Source organism: Cupressus sempervirens, chromosome 3, assembly GCF_028749045.1.
Source record: "Cupressus sempervirens isolate cs-2001-9-10 chromosome 3, ASM2874904v1, whole genome shotgun sequence".
In the NCBI taxonomy this organism is placed as follows: domain Eukaryota; kingdom Viridiplantae; phylum Streptophyta; class Pinopsida; order Cupressales; family Cupressaceae; genus Cupressus; species Cupressus sempervirens.
The window spans coordinates 666743007-666759252 of NC_143120.1; the positions used below are offsets into that span (position 1 = coordinate 666743007).

At 31.0% G+C, this 16246-nt stretch overlaps 1 protein-coding gene across 1 annotated transcript; it reads left to right on the forward strand.

Moving 5' to 3' along the window:
- Positions 1-1729: 1729 nt before the first annotated feature.
- Positions 1730-3238, forward strand: LOC149568468 (putative anthocyanidin reductase). Its single transcript, XM_089817566.1, has 5 exons — positions 1730-1859; positions 1945-2111; positions 2203-2572; positions 2657-2870; positions 2970-3238. Exons 1-5 carry the CDS (start codon positions 1730-1732, stop codon positions 3130-3132), a joined length of 1044 nt encoding a protein of 347 aa, XP_089673692.1. The 3' UTR covers positions 3133-3238.
- The last annotated feature ends 13008 nt before the right edge of the window (positions 3239-16246 follow it).

The window sequence follows — 16246 nt, forward strand, 5'->3', positions numbered from 1 at the left end:
TGGAATGTCCCTTGATATTCTTCATCTATAGTTGTAGTGCCTCAAAAAATATCCTTCTTTCTCATATAATTTGTAGTTATGCTATTAACCTTTGTTATTAAGCACTTGCATTCTAAGGCGCAATGTGTATGCCGATAGATACACACCGATAGATACTTTTTTTTGGTGTAACCAAATGTTGTGTTGATTGTATCAAGATCTATCAAGAATCCATTCTAAATATGAGACATTAATTTTTCAAAAACTATGTAATATAATGTATTGAATATTCAATAAATACACTAAAGTAAACTTATTAATAAAAGAATTAAACTATGTTTACAAGTGTGGAGACAACTTACATTTGAAAACAATATGCCAAAGTGATCAATTTCGCCACATGTCAAAACAATATATATGTAATGACTACCCTTGCAAAACCAATGCCATATCACCGATCTCCATAAAATGTGGAATGTCAAAGAGAGTCAAGGTAATTGAAATACTGACCAATCAACATAAATATTTAAATAATATTAAATATAAAAGAATACATATAATAGATATCAGATACCAAATACCAGATATTGTGGAATTCCTCACCTTTTTCATGCCCAATTGTTGCAATTTGGCCTTGCATCGCCCATTAGATTCAATCAATCAATCCATTTACACTTGTTGGAGGACATTTCAAGAAGCCTTGGATTGTGCAAGTGGGTGATTTGAGTTCTTTGTATAGAAGCATCTTGATCTTGTTGATGATCTGCTTGTTATGGTTGAGATGGATGAATGGAATTTAAGCACAGCTCCTAAAGCTCTCAGGGGCTTGTAGCAATCTAGGAAAACTCAAGATTTATAACAAGTAGTAGTCCAATCCAATCCAGGATTTCCAGTACAAAATTTTCAGAGCTCAAGGTTTGGCTATGGTGGCTCTTGTGGTTTAGTTCTAATTCTTACTCTCAACAAGCCCTCTCATGGTGTTGGCTCTTATGGTTTTGCAGGTCAGAGCAGCAAAAGAAAAATCAATAGCAATTGATGTTGCAGTTAAACAAAAAGAATATATTGGTCGATTACTTGTTGCATTTCGATCATATGTTATTTATGATGCAAAAATTCATGTTTGAATATTGGTCAACGTTCATTTGGCATTTATTGTTTGGACATGTGGTGAAATTGATCACTTTGACATATTGGCCTCATATTTAGAATGGATTCTTGATAGATTTCCATACAATCAACACAACATTCGGTTACAACAACAAAAAATATCTCCCTTCTTGTCACATTTAAGAAAGTGCATAAGATATGCTACTATCGGCGTACACATTGCACCTTAAGATGCAAGTGCTAGTTATTAAAAACAACAAATAACCGTTTTGATGCTGGCATAGACATTGGCTCCAAACGGACCCTCATTTAGACTACGGCATGAATAAGTTTTGAATCTGATAAGCTCGTGATCTCTCGTCACCTACGTTGCTGACAGCGTAAGTAATCCACTTGACAAAAGCCTGTTTTGTCTTCTTCCCACAAAACGTTATGTTGCTGAGTTGGACAATGGCGAATAGTAGAGGGCTCGAAAAAGTGAATTGTGTGGCTGAAATTTCTTCAGAGAAAGTATTCTGAGTGGAGCACGCAACAAACATCCAGAAACCGCCAATATCTTCAACAAACGGTGAGAAAACTCCCCACAATATCAGCCTTATCCTCTGAATGGTTTTCTCCTTAGCTTTTCTAAAATATGAATTTAATGGCGGACGAAATGAACAAGGCTATGAAACAAGTTTGTGTGACTGAAGCAGCGGGATACATCGGATCATGGCTGGTGAAAAATTTGCTAGAAAAGGGTTATACTGTAAACGCCACGCTTAGAAACACAGGTACTTTGTCCTTTTACTTGAAGAACATAAAAACTATTAATATACCGAAATTATTTTCAGTTGTATATGGGTTGACAATATGCAGAGGATGAAACAAAATCTGGGGCTTTGTTGAAGCTACCCGGGGCAGAAGAAAGACTTAAGCTCTTTAAAGCTGATTTATATTTAGAGGGGAGCTTTGATTCTGCAGTGGAGGGTTGTCATGGAGTTTTTCATATTGCAAGTCCCATGGATTTTACAAAGTCTAATCCGGTAAGATAATGAAACGATTCTTAAATTGTTTATTGATAATAACTCTCGAATCTGTTTCTTGAACGTTCTCTTTATGAATGTTTGTTTACAGGACGATTTTACTTTACCTGCTGTAAATGGTGTACACAATGTTATGAGAGCTTGCATAAGAGCTAAATCTGTTAGACGTGTAGTTTTCACTTCATCAGTTATGGCTGCTTCTCCGAGGAATGACAAGGGGGAATTAACCCAAACGTGCCTTGATGAAAGGTGTTGGAGCCCGGTACAATTCTGTAAATCTCAGACAAATAAATCAGCTTGGTATATGATAGCTAAGACATTGGCAGAACAAGAGGCTCTTAAATATGCAGTTAGTAATAACATTGTGGTTGTGAGCATCCTGCCAGCTGTGGTCATTGGGCCTTGGTTTACAACTGCGCCTGCTTTATCTTCTGCTCAAACGTTATTAGCCCTGATTGGAGGTATAAATGTCTGTGTTTATTGATTATCTTTGTTTGGCATATTCATGATTCTTTATAATGGTTCTAATGTGAACACATTAACAGGAAATAATGAGTTTTATGAGCTGATGAAGTTTTGCAAATTCATGTTGGGATGCATACCAATTGTTCATATTGAGGATACTTGCAATGCACACATATTCTTGATGGGCCATACCGATGCTCAAAATCGCTATGTGTGTGCATCTGAGTCACCGAGCATCAAGGATCTCAAAGATTTCATTTCTAAACATTTTTCAGAATTTAACAACTCTATGAAGTAAGTAAACAATTTTCATTTCAATCATGATTCGTGAGATTATCTTAGAGAATCCTTAATTTAAACAATGTTGTAATGTTTTAATTGTGTTTGCTATAGGCTGGATGAGGAGGACGAGGGTCCTGTTTATATGGCCGCTTCTTCACAAAAATTGATAGATATGGGTTTTGCTTATAAGTATCAATTACGAGAGGCTCTTCATGAGACCATAGAATGTGTCATAAAGAATGGTCTGTTAAAGTTGCAATCCATTAATCAATAAGCTACAATTCGTTGTAATTGATTAATGGATTCATGTTTGTAATTGTTAGTTCCTGCAGGTAACTATTGTATCCGTTTGATGCTTGCCACCAATTCATCTAACTAAATCTAGCCAATAGTATTTATGAATTTTTCAAACATATAAATATAGACTATAATTTATATATTTAAATATAAAATATTTATAGTCAATGCCAATGTATCACTGGTAACGGAAGATTTGGAGAGCCTTATGCTGGTGTCCCCAAGCAATGCAGTAATCTCAACTGCCCTCCTTTTATTTTGCCATTTGTCTTTAGAAATACGTCTAAAACAACAGGACGCCATTAATACATGGAGCGATTGATTCTTTTTCTATTGGGTAATTCTTATGCAGGTTCTACAGATGCTCAAAAGTCCTTAGAGTGGCAATACTTACATTACCATGATGTTCAACCTTTACAGAAAACTATGATTTATATAGGCATTAGAAACTCATTACTTTCCACAGTAAAAGTAGTGTTTTCTCCGCTAAAGTGTCAAATACAAGATGAAGGCAGAGTAGATTGAAGATTGTCAATTTGGTTGGACGCCCCGGTTAAATAAAGGAAAATCTATTACGACATAGATAAATGTATAATTAAGGAGAAAATGTCTAATATAAATGCTATCTCGTCAAGCTAACAGGCTAAAGCGCTTCAAGAAATGCATACAAGTGCCAAATACAAATAGTGCCCCAAATGCGAGGAACTTGAACTACTGTCATAAAAAATGCAAGATTATAAAGCTAAATTCCAAAAACATGTTGTATCCATAAGCGCCAATGTACCCATTTAGGATTGGCGAATATTAGGAAACAAATCCAAACACTAAATTAAATCATATAAAATTAGCCCGCCATGATTACTCAATCTCAGCATTGTAGTCGTACCCTCAATCTTAAAACTATAGTTCAGTCTATTGTCAGTGACTCTCCCCTGATTTCTCAAACTCAACATTGTAGTCATGGCTTCAATTTCTTTAAGTAAAACATAAGCAGTGAAACCTACTTTTGTCACATGTTTGCCTCCACGTAAAAGCTGTGAGAATGCAGGTGAAGTATCTTGCAAGATGCCACTCATCACACACTCAATCGCTTGGCTGGAAATCCGCATGCCAACAATCGCTTAAAGGAAATTAATATCAAATCCACGTGCCTACAACAAAGCCTTGCAATTTTTTAAGAAGATAGGCATAGATCATTTGTAATGCCCCGCCAAGGGATCCAAAGAATTAACCTAGAATTTCACTAAGTTTGGTAGCATTTTTTATTTTAAATACATGAAAGTAAATACCACTTATACACAATAACAGAAGCAATAACAAAAGTACAAGTGAAAGTAAACATAGCATACATAACTGGTTACATTCTTCATGGATCCCTTAACGTTGAATCACATCTAAATTAACTATTAATCTAACATCACATCCTTATAAAATAATAATGACGAGTCCAATGTTTTAAACAATATGCAAGTGTCCTTTTAGAATTACATTTCAGATTGCTCAATCATCCACTATACATGTCACAGGGTATGAAAGGCATAAAAGAATATACATATGTGAAATACAGTATATCATCATTCTAAATCTAATCCATGATGCAATAGCATAAATGAAACCATCATTCATGATACATCAACATAAAAGATAACCATAAGTAATCAACATAAATATCTAAGTGCACGGTTCCTCCCAACTGTTAATAGCATCATTAGACCATAGTGGGTCCTAGCCATCCCTCTGTGCGTAACATTCCAAATCACCGAAGGGATCATCAGTATAATCATAGTAGGAATGTCACTCCTAAATCATGCTAACATCATATGCCAAAATTAATCTAACATACAAAATAAAGCATAAGATATCATCATCTAACATATGTAAAACATCAATGGAAGGATACATATCCACCATCATAGTCCAAAAATGCATCAGCTACGGTGTCCCAAACAGATCTCAAATAATAAGAGTGGAAAAACACTACCACTCGACTGCGTGGAACCTAAGTGGTCCACTCCCACCATGCTGAAGAGATAATCTCAAGTCCCAAACAAGCTATCCAAATCACATAGCATAAATCTCTATAAGTCTAAGAATCCTAAAAGTATACTAACTCAAAGGTTCCAATCACAAAACCAACATCTAATCCCAGAGGCACACAATGACATGTAGGAAACCTACTCTATAAGCAGGCAAGTGTCATCACATAAATCATTTAGAAGTTACCCTGGCAGTTAGCTTAGGACTCCAAGGTCCCTACTGACGGCCACTAGTATCCCCTCATACTAACAAGGCATACTATGGAATGCAAGGTCGCAACCAAGCGTTCTCTCTACTCCCATCTTAGTTTGTACTAGCACTCGAGGCATGGGTGAAAACAAAACAATTATCTTATTAGATTCGTGTATTATGTGTGTATTTTTTCACTTATTAAGACAACTTACAATGAGTTACCCTGGCAGCCACTTAGGGCTCCGGCCTCCATTCCAAGCCACTTCCTAACACTACAAGCAGATAACCTACCCTAAGGTCATGGATTCATAAATCTCAAAATTACAAAAGATAATCCTCAATATAAACATCAAATATCCATAATAAAAGTATCAAATCTCCATGAGCAACTGAAAAACATCCATAGATAATCATGACCATAATAGTTCTCTATTGGCAACTGAAGGTATCACTGATAATCAAAAGTATCCATTGGTTCTCAATAACCAAAATATATCTCAAAATCATACTGATCGAAGACTCCAAAATGGTCGAGTCAAAACATGTCACAACATGACATCATAAATCAACATTTCAGTCCCATCATGGCGACTGGAAGGTAATCCAAGGATAACTGATCGATGACTCAAAAATGATTAGGTCAAGTGTCTCATACATAAGAATCTCAGCTTCACACAAGAAGATTAGAAAACAATAACAATTAGTAAATACAAACATTTCATAGATCATTCCATCACATAACCATGGTTGGGTTTGTAAAGATCAGAATTAAGACATTATCATGACATCAGAATCATAACCCCCGAACCTCTGGTAGACTTCCTATAACTGGTCAACACTAGTCAACCCAAAACCCAAAACAAATAGCATAGAGAAAACACAATGCAAGCACATGTTTTGGTTTTGCTAAAATTACATCATTGAATTAAATGTGGAGGTCTCAATTTTTATTTCCAAATTTAAATATTAAATGGAGGAACATTTAGTATGTTTTTCCTAACCCAAGTACTGTTTCAAATTTCCCATAAGTCTGGATTTGATTTTCCCATATAAATGTTATTTAAAAATGACTCTCATCAAATTTACATTGTAATTTCTACATGAAAATTACAAATTCTTCTCATTATCATCTTTTCTTCATAATTTAGGTCATTTAAATAATTAAATTGAACCTATAATGTTCAAAATAATTTATCATTTTTAAAGAATGATCCCTTAATTCAAATCTATTTTTGAATATAATTATTATCATTTATCAATAACATATATATATATATATATATATATATATATATAATAATAAAACATTTAATAATAACATTTATAAACATTGTAAAAAAAATCAAAATTTCAATATCGATTTCCATCCACATAACTCCCAACATATCCATATTAAAATATATATATATAAATATAATCCTTTTCCCCCCGTCACGGTACGTAGTACTTGCGACCGCAGGCACTGCGCAGACAGTGGGTACAGTGTACCCTTGTCATCGCAGTCCTGTGACAGTAGGCCTCTGCGACCCGCAAGGGTATGGGGTACCATTCATGCCCCTCAATGCGATTTGCTATTTTTTTTTTTATAACATTTTTTAAGAAAAGCATTTTTTTTTTTTTAATAATAAGAATCGTGATGTGATTTTATAAATTTTCTCACTGTGATATAGCATTCAACTTTTCAATTATATATATGTATGTATGTATGTATGTATGTATGTATGAAAATATATAAACATGTATGTTTTTCCACAAAGAATATATCCACAATTTTAAGAATTTCCTATAAAATATTTTCTCTCTAAATTTACCCCATAATTCTTCTAATGGATTTGGCTATAATTTTTTAAACCCTAGTCCATAGAATTCTCATGTCTATGCTTGTGGGGTTTTCTCACATAGATTATTAACTACCCATAACAAGAATGCATACAACCAAGATAGAAAGAACCCTTAGAAAGCATTTGGAAGATAGGAAGAAGACAGGAAGTGCAAGATGCAGAAATAACATAAGAAAAATCACAAGTGTCCATCTGGATTCTAATGCTAATTTGTTTCTCCTTAGGAAAATCAAAGAGCAAGCTCCTCCCTTCTCCAACATTCCTGAGTCCTCCAACACGCTCCAAAATGCTCTTCAAATGCTCTCTCTAAGCCTCTAGGAGTGTCTGAATATAAAGGACTCTCAAAAAGCACCTAGAATGTCTCTAGAAACAACTAGAAGGTGTTGACAACTAAGCACGAGCTTTTTCTAACCTTCTAGATGAGTCATAAGGTTGTAGACACCATGTGCTTAATTGGTGCACTAACTCCTATGTTGTTGACATATGAGAAATAAAAAAGGTGCGCTAACTCCTAGGCAAGCTTATAACTTTTATTTTAATTTTTATAACTTTTATTTTAAATTTATTATAGCTTTTATTATTATTATTTATTTATTACTTTTTTATTATTTTTATTATTATTAATTTTAATTTTTAATCTCCTTTATTTAATTTTTTTTCTCAATTAATTCTCATTTCATTAATCAAAATATCTAAAGCTCATGATATTATATTAATTTTTTCCAAATAATTAATTTATTAATTAAATCTATTTATTAAGACTTAATTAATAGGAAATTCACCATAGACCTCCAAGATAAAATATGAAAACCCATCATAGAACAGTCCATACAAAATCAATCTAAAGGGTTAAAAATCATGAATTATGTCATCCAACACATTTGGTGGGTAAAATATCCAGATACCTTTCCTGTCTCTCTAGGACAATGGTTTAAGAGTTTAGGATTTGGACTTGAGAATTTATCTCCCCTCTCTTACCATTGAGATAGCGTGATAGGGTATGCTCATCCTAGCGATTCGGGGAAGTCGATACCCGGTACCTGCAACCTGCATAAAAACCATGCATGTACATACAATATATATATGCTAAGCTAAATAGGCAATGGCAAGAAGTGGTGCATCATGTAGATTCGACTAGCAAGTGACTATGATCCCCTTCCTTAACCACATCAAAAATGTCATACATAAGAACAAACACGCACAACATACACATGCAAGTATGGGGTAAGTATCCATAATAAAACACATGTGATAATAAACCATCTAACTAACCATCATCAATAACTGGAAATAATTTAATAATTATCATGCATACATAAAATGTAGACTCTAAATAATCTCATCATACATCAACTGAATACATAACATAATGTCTAATAGTCTCGAAACAATGCTACTAAACCATCAACATAAAACTAGTCTAACATAGTCTAATAATAATAGCAACAATGTGTCTAGAAAAAGGTAAACGAGGGTAGACACCACATCATTTATAAACAGTGCAAAGTTTATGTATCCATAGTTCACATTATAATAGGTTTATATCTTAATAGTCTCTTCAGTAATTTAAAACCTTAAGCATATTGGCAAAATAAAATTGTAACTTTCATCAATGTTATTTGAAACCATATACAGTTAGTTTCTAGTTCTTGAAAAAAATACTTTAGTAGGTTGTAGTTTATGTTTCAATTAAATCAAAAAACATTACTTCCTTTTATTTATTATATAATTTCAAAGTTACAATACAATTATTTTTTTGTCTCCTCTCTTTTCATTTTATTTTCTGGCAAGGATATTGGATTTTCTTACTAATTCTTTCCTATTAGAACCTTTGAATCAAGCTATATTTCTTTTATATATATTCTATTGGTTGGCCCATTTTTGCCTTTTAAAAAAATTGTTTATATTTTATAATATAACTTTAGTTTTTTTTAGTTAATAAATTAATTTAAAAATATTCAATAATGTGACTTAGTTTGATAAAAAATAGAATCGAGATTTATTTCAATTAAAAAATACTTAGTTGCATTTTTTTCATATTGTTCTATTTAAAAAGAAAAAAGTTAATCTTATAAAATATAAATTTATTTGTCAAATTAAAAATATGGAAATATCAAGATTAATATAATCTGATATTAAATATGAGGTCATACATAAAATAAATAAATATTTTTTATTTATAAAGTTGAATTAGGTAAAGCAATGCTCAAATTTAACACTACATTAGCAACAAGTCAAAACATGGCATAAAATATTATAAATTAATCTTTGAACTATATAATGGTTGTACACCTAAAAATTGATTTCATATTTTGGAATTTGCAATGACACTTATTATTGTACCAAATGATTCTTTAATGAATTTGAATGTTGTCAAATAAGTACAAATTCAAACATAATATGAAGTAATTTCTTGCTAAATATTTAAAAGGGCACTTCTTCCTCATTGGAACCATTAAATCCCTTTAAACTAGTACATTTAGTCATATTTACATTAGATAAATGTGGTCTTTAACTAGGCTTTCACATCATATTTGTTTTTTCATCTTTGTTTTCTTTATTATTACATTATTGCAACTACTGTAGGTTGAACTAGAATTCCAAATTGGAGTATAATAAACTCTATGTATCCAAATAACTATCAAGTGAGAGCACATGACCACACCAATAATGATACTCAAAGCTAGAAACATATACCAAAATAGAATCTTGAGCAACTTTGGCGGTCATTCCCTCTTACTATTACATCCTTGAGATGTGGATTCTACACAAAAATAAAATATTCTTATTTTTATAAATAAATAAATGACTTTATTAACTTGAATTGCATCTCATCTTTATGATGTTGCTAATTTTTATTACGTATTTCCGTTGACATAATAGTTTGAATGCAAGCAATAAAAATCCTATGAAGGCAAGTGAACTTTCATGCAAGATGTCATGCATCACACCCATAATCTACATAACAAAAAATCTATGTGGCAACATAAAAAAGATGGAAAATTCTTAATTTAGAAATGCATTAAACATACATATTGTTTATGAACAATTTAATTTTAAAACAAAAGGTTAAGTTTTAGCAATTATAATGTTCAAAAATGAGATTGCAAGAACCCACTATGATATATCCTCTAGTTACCAAATTGGAACAAGTTTAACCTTGCACCCAATCACATGCCTTTTGATAACCAATCTTGTGATTGGAATTTAACCTTACACCCAATCACATGCATATGATCAATTCCTAGTTATCATTTGGATTAGTGGCTGGACTTGATTTTATTCTCTTTTATAAAGCATATAGGATGAAACTAAATTTCACAAATGAAGAACACATCTTATTAAAATTATCTATGTATAAAATAGATCCAAGTCTAATAGATAACTAAAATAATACAATGCTTAAGCAAAGACTCAACCATATCATTATTTCCTCACCTACTAACTACATACTTCCAATCATATATTCGCATTGGCTCGATATATATATATATATATATATATATATATATATATATATATATATATATATATATATATATATCTATGTATGTATGTATGTATGTATGTATGTATGTATGTATATACATTACATTTAAGAGGGAAAAAAGTGAGGAAAATTCATATTTTTCACCTTTCAAACTAGTATAATAGATACCATTTTCTAACACCAAATCTAATGGTGAATTTTTTTTGGGCGGTAAATTATCCATTAATAAAATTCTCAATTCAAACATTCACATGAAGTATAATGAAAAATATCAATATAATACCAGTATAGATTTTACCTCTTAAAATATTAAAGATTATACTTTAGGCAGGAACTTTGACACTTGTGTCTCTTGTTTAATAGAGTAAAATACATTTTAGTTTAGAAAATAAATAGTTGTGTGAAGATAACTAATCTTGAAAATAAAAAATTGATAGTAATTTTAAAATTGCTTTTAAATTAATTGTTATGTTTATGAAATGTTAGAGTGATGAGGGATAAAAACCTTTGAACTATCATGAAAATTATTCTTTATATATGCAAGCATGTATAGGGTAGTCAAGTGGGTACAAGATAGTCAATTGGAAAAGGACCTATATAAATGTAACGCCCTTCCAAGGGATCCAAAAGAAATAACCTAAAGTTTTACTAAGTTTGCCAACATTTTTTTCTTCTTTTGAACAAGAAAGAGCAACATACACATCAAACATAAAGTAGTGGATGCAACAACCTACAATCATTTATAAGCATACATAATAGGTTACATTCCTTAAGGATCCCATGACATTGAATCACATTTAAATTTAACTAATACTAAATCTAACAACTACCACATCTATATGAAAGAATAATTAAAAGTCCAAAGTCCATTTAAATAATATTCATTTGTTTCAAATGCCTCTTGGAAAATGAAATTAGAATGCTCAATCATCCACTATACATGTCACAGGGTATGAAAGGCTAAAAGACTATACATATGTAGAAATAGATATACATCATCCTCCTTATATCCATGATACAAAGTACAATAAAAATAAATGAAACCATTCGCCATACATGATACATCCATCCATCATAAAAGATATAACTATCCATCATAAGATACAAAGATAGAATGCAAGGAAATGCAGACAAATAAGCTCCAACCATAGTGACTATGGACGAATCCAAATGGCAAGAGTGAGAAAACACTACCACTCGACCGTGTGGAACCTAAATTTCTCACTCCCACCACACTAAGGAGATAGTCTCAAGTCCCAAACAGGATATCAAACCACATATAAAAAGTACTCTATAAGTCCAGAAAATCCTAAAAGTAATCTAACTCAAAGGTTCCAAGATAGGCCAACATTTAATCCTAAAGGCACACAAGACTCGTAGGAAACTTACTATGTAAGTGGGAAAGTGTCATCACACGAATTATGCTAGAGTTACTTTGGTAGTCTCTTCAGACCCTAAGTCCCTAGTGATCCCTATGTGGCCACTAGTATCCTCTCGTACTAACGAGGCATACTACAGAATGCAAGATTGCAACCAAGTGTTCTCTTTACTCCCATCTTAGCCTATACTAGCACTCAAGGCATGGGTGAGAACATATAAAGACTCTTATTAGATTCATTTTAAGCCCCATTTAGTGTAATGTTTTCACTTATTAAACAACTCACAATGAGTTACCCTAGGAACCACTTAGGGCCTGACCCCCACTGTAAGCCACTTTCTGAAACTACATGTAGATAACTTATCCTAGGCTCATAAAAGCACAAATAAATAATCATATAAAAATCACCTCAGTCCTTACCAAATGACTAGAAAGCATCAAAAGATAATAACACATCAATTCTCCACAAGCAACTGGAAAGCATCCTAAGATAAATCACAATACCCATCAGTTCTCAGCGAGAAAGTAGAAAGTATCCCAATAATACTGATAAATGAAACAAAATGGTTAAGCCAAACATGTCACGACATGACATCAACAAGATCAAGGACTCAAAAATGGTTAAGTCAAGAAGGTCATACATTCAACTCAGTGTCACATAAAATACTGGAAAGAAGTAATGAACAGTAAATACAAACATATCATAGAGCATACCATCACATTACATGGTTAGGTTTAAATAAGATTGAAATCAAAACATCATAACATCACAATCACATAACCCCCCAGCCTCTGGTAACAACCTAAGACTGGTCAAAACTAAATCAATCCCCAAAACCCCAAGCACAAACAATATACAAACAATTATATTGGTTGTATTTGGTTTAGTCTTGAATACACACAGTGTCAGTTCATAGTACAGTTCCAATTTTCATTTCAGTGTGAGTTTTCGAATTTGAAGGGGTACATCTCAATCCATATATTTAACCCATTTTGAATAAAAGTCCAATTACCCAACTTGATTTAAATCAATTTTCTAAAATGATCTAAAGGAGAGTTATTTATTTAGCTTATTAAAATAAATAAGTAATTCCAATCTAAACAATATTATTAAAAATAATATTAAAATAAATCTACAATTTTCATTTCACTATATTCTTCATTAATTAAATTTAATTAAACTAATTTTTAATTAAATTAATTAATGATTATCAAACTAAATACTTGTATTAATATCTCAATAATTATCAGTTATTAATAATTAATAAAATATCAATAATTTTAGGCAAAATCCTACAACGCAACTATAACTTGTGAGCCCCTCATGTGGGAGATCTTGGGTTTGCATCTACCTTCGCTTAACATATAATAATAATTAATCTAGGCTTCAATCATTTATTAATAAAAAAGAAATCAATAATTTTATTAATTAAAAATTAATAATATTTAAATGTATCATTGTTTAAATTAATAAATAATAATAAAACTTATTAATAAAGCTCTTTATTTATCTATATTCATTAATTATTAATTAATTTAATAATATTAATATCATACTTTAAAAATTATTAAATAATAATAATTTAAATTTACATTAAACTTTTAATTAAATTATATTTAAACTAAATTTAAATTTTAAATAAATATATATTTTTAATAAACTAATTTTTAAATAATATTTAAAATGTTAAAAGTAAAAAAAAATTAAAAAATAGCATGTAATTAAAAAATCGCAGTTGCCCACGACCGCCTTGCCACCATGCCAGCTCTACTGTCTATGATAGCATGTCTATTGTGGTAGCTTTGCTGCCCCACCATGCAGGCCTTATAGTCACCGACGCTTAAAAGGAAAGGAGAAAGGGGGGTGGGGAATGGTGGCCCTTGTCATCCCAAATATATATGTATGTATGTATGTATGTATGTATGTATGTATGTATATATATTAATTAAAACTTTTAAAACAATCCCCCCATAAATATTTTTAATAAATATATATATTTTTTAGAATATTTACAATATTAATTTGAAAGGAAAAATACATTTAACCATTCAAATTTCTAATTAAAAATTTTCTTTTTTATTTCAAACCCTTCCAGAATAAAAATAAATAATTCTTTAATATACAAAATGGGGGTTTTTTATTACATTTCTAATCTCCACATATGCAAAAGATATTGATAGGCATTCAATAATTTACAACATTGAAATGTTCAAGGGTTCATCATAGAGGAATTTGGATTTACAATCCAAAGGCATGAAGAAGACAAGAAAGGAAATTGTCCGAATAATCACAAGTGTGTACGTGGACACTAATGCTAATCGCCATGGCCAAGAAGGTTGAAGAGATATCCCTCCTCACAGAACCTTCTCTTTTCTGAAAATTGCTTCCTCTTCCAAAATTCGCGTCCGCCCCCCCCCCCCACCCCGCTCCCCAAAATAGTTGAACCCTCCAATTGTGATAAAGAGTTCCCTCCTTAAAGTAGGCCACTAATTGTGCATTCACCTGGGAGGGCTCCATGCTCACCAAACTTCAACTCTTTATTATCTTTTCTTTATCTTTTTCATCCACAATCGTTGAATTATTAAATTACTTTATTTAACTTTTACTTGGCTTCTCTTTTATTTAATTTATTAAATTATATCTTATGCATGCACTTAATGCAATTAAAATATCTTTATTAAATTCAATTGTTTTATTAATTTCTTATATTTTAATCTCATGGATACATCATGTGAACTTATAACTTTTAATAAATTAATATATTTTCCATTTTAAATTTATTTTCAAAACATAATTGATGAAATATTTATTAACATAAATAATAATAATATTTAGCATTTATTTAAAAATGAACTCTAAATATATTATTATTAAATTAAATTAATATTATCCTGTTCTAATTTTATTCTTATAAATTTTATATTCAACTTTGATTCTTTTTATTTAATTAATTTTCCAATTAGTTAAATATAATTAAATATCAAAATATCATAATAATTTTCCACTAAATTAAATCATTAATTTAATCTTTTAATTAGACTTAATTAATAGAAAATTCACCAAATACTCATAAAATAAAATACCAAAACCCATCATAGAAAAACACATACAAAATCAAACTAAAGGGCTATAATCATGAATTAATGTCATTCGAGGCATTTGGAGGGTAGTCAACTCAGAAACTTGTCCTAACTTTCTAGGACAAATGGCTTAAAGGTTTGGGATTTGGACTTAAGAATTTATCTCCCCTCTCTTACCATTGAGATAATGTGATAGGGTACACTCATCCTGGCAATTCAAGGAAGTCAATACCTAGTACCTACAACTTGCATAAAATCCACGCATGTACAAACACAATATTCTAAGCTAAACAGGCAATGGCAGGAAGTGGTGCATCGTTTATATCCCAACTAGCAGTTGACTACGATTAACCAGATCAGAAATGCCATACATAAAGAAAATAGACATGCACACCGTACACATGTAGTATGGGGTAAGTATCCATAAGAAGACACATAATAATCCATCTAACTAATCATCATCAATAACTAAAAACATTGTACTAATCATGATACATACATGAAGTATAGAGTGTCAAGTAATCTCATTATAAAATCAACTGCATATGAAACAATATCTGATAATCTCAAAACAATGCTACTAATCATCAAACATAAAATATGGCCTAAAAGAGTTTGACAATAAAAGCAAAAATGCAAACTAGGGGCATGCACTACAATAAATTATAGAATTTTAATTCAAATAGTTTAAGTTATTTTTTGTCCTATAAATTGAAGTTATAAATATAAAATTTAAATGATGGCATTTAAGATTTAAATATGATAAATTCTTTAATGGAGAGTGGGACAAATGAAACATTTTGAGAGAGTCTGAATGGTAAAAACAAAAAGAGTAAAAATATTAATTAGGATTTAAATTGAAATGCTTTTAACAACACTTTCAATGATTTGGTTTTGGATTAAGATTATTGTCCTAGATTCAAAGACATGAAACCACAATACAACCTAAAGTTGAAAGTACTATTATTTAGTAGAAATAACAAAGAATAAAATGAAAAGACTATGTCATATTTGAAATAATTATAACAAGTAACACTATAAATAACCAATAAGATGTTCAAAACTAGGAATA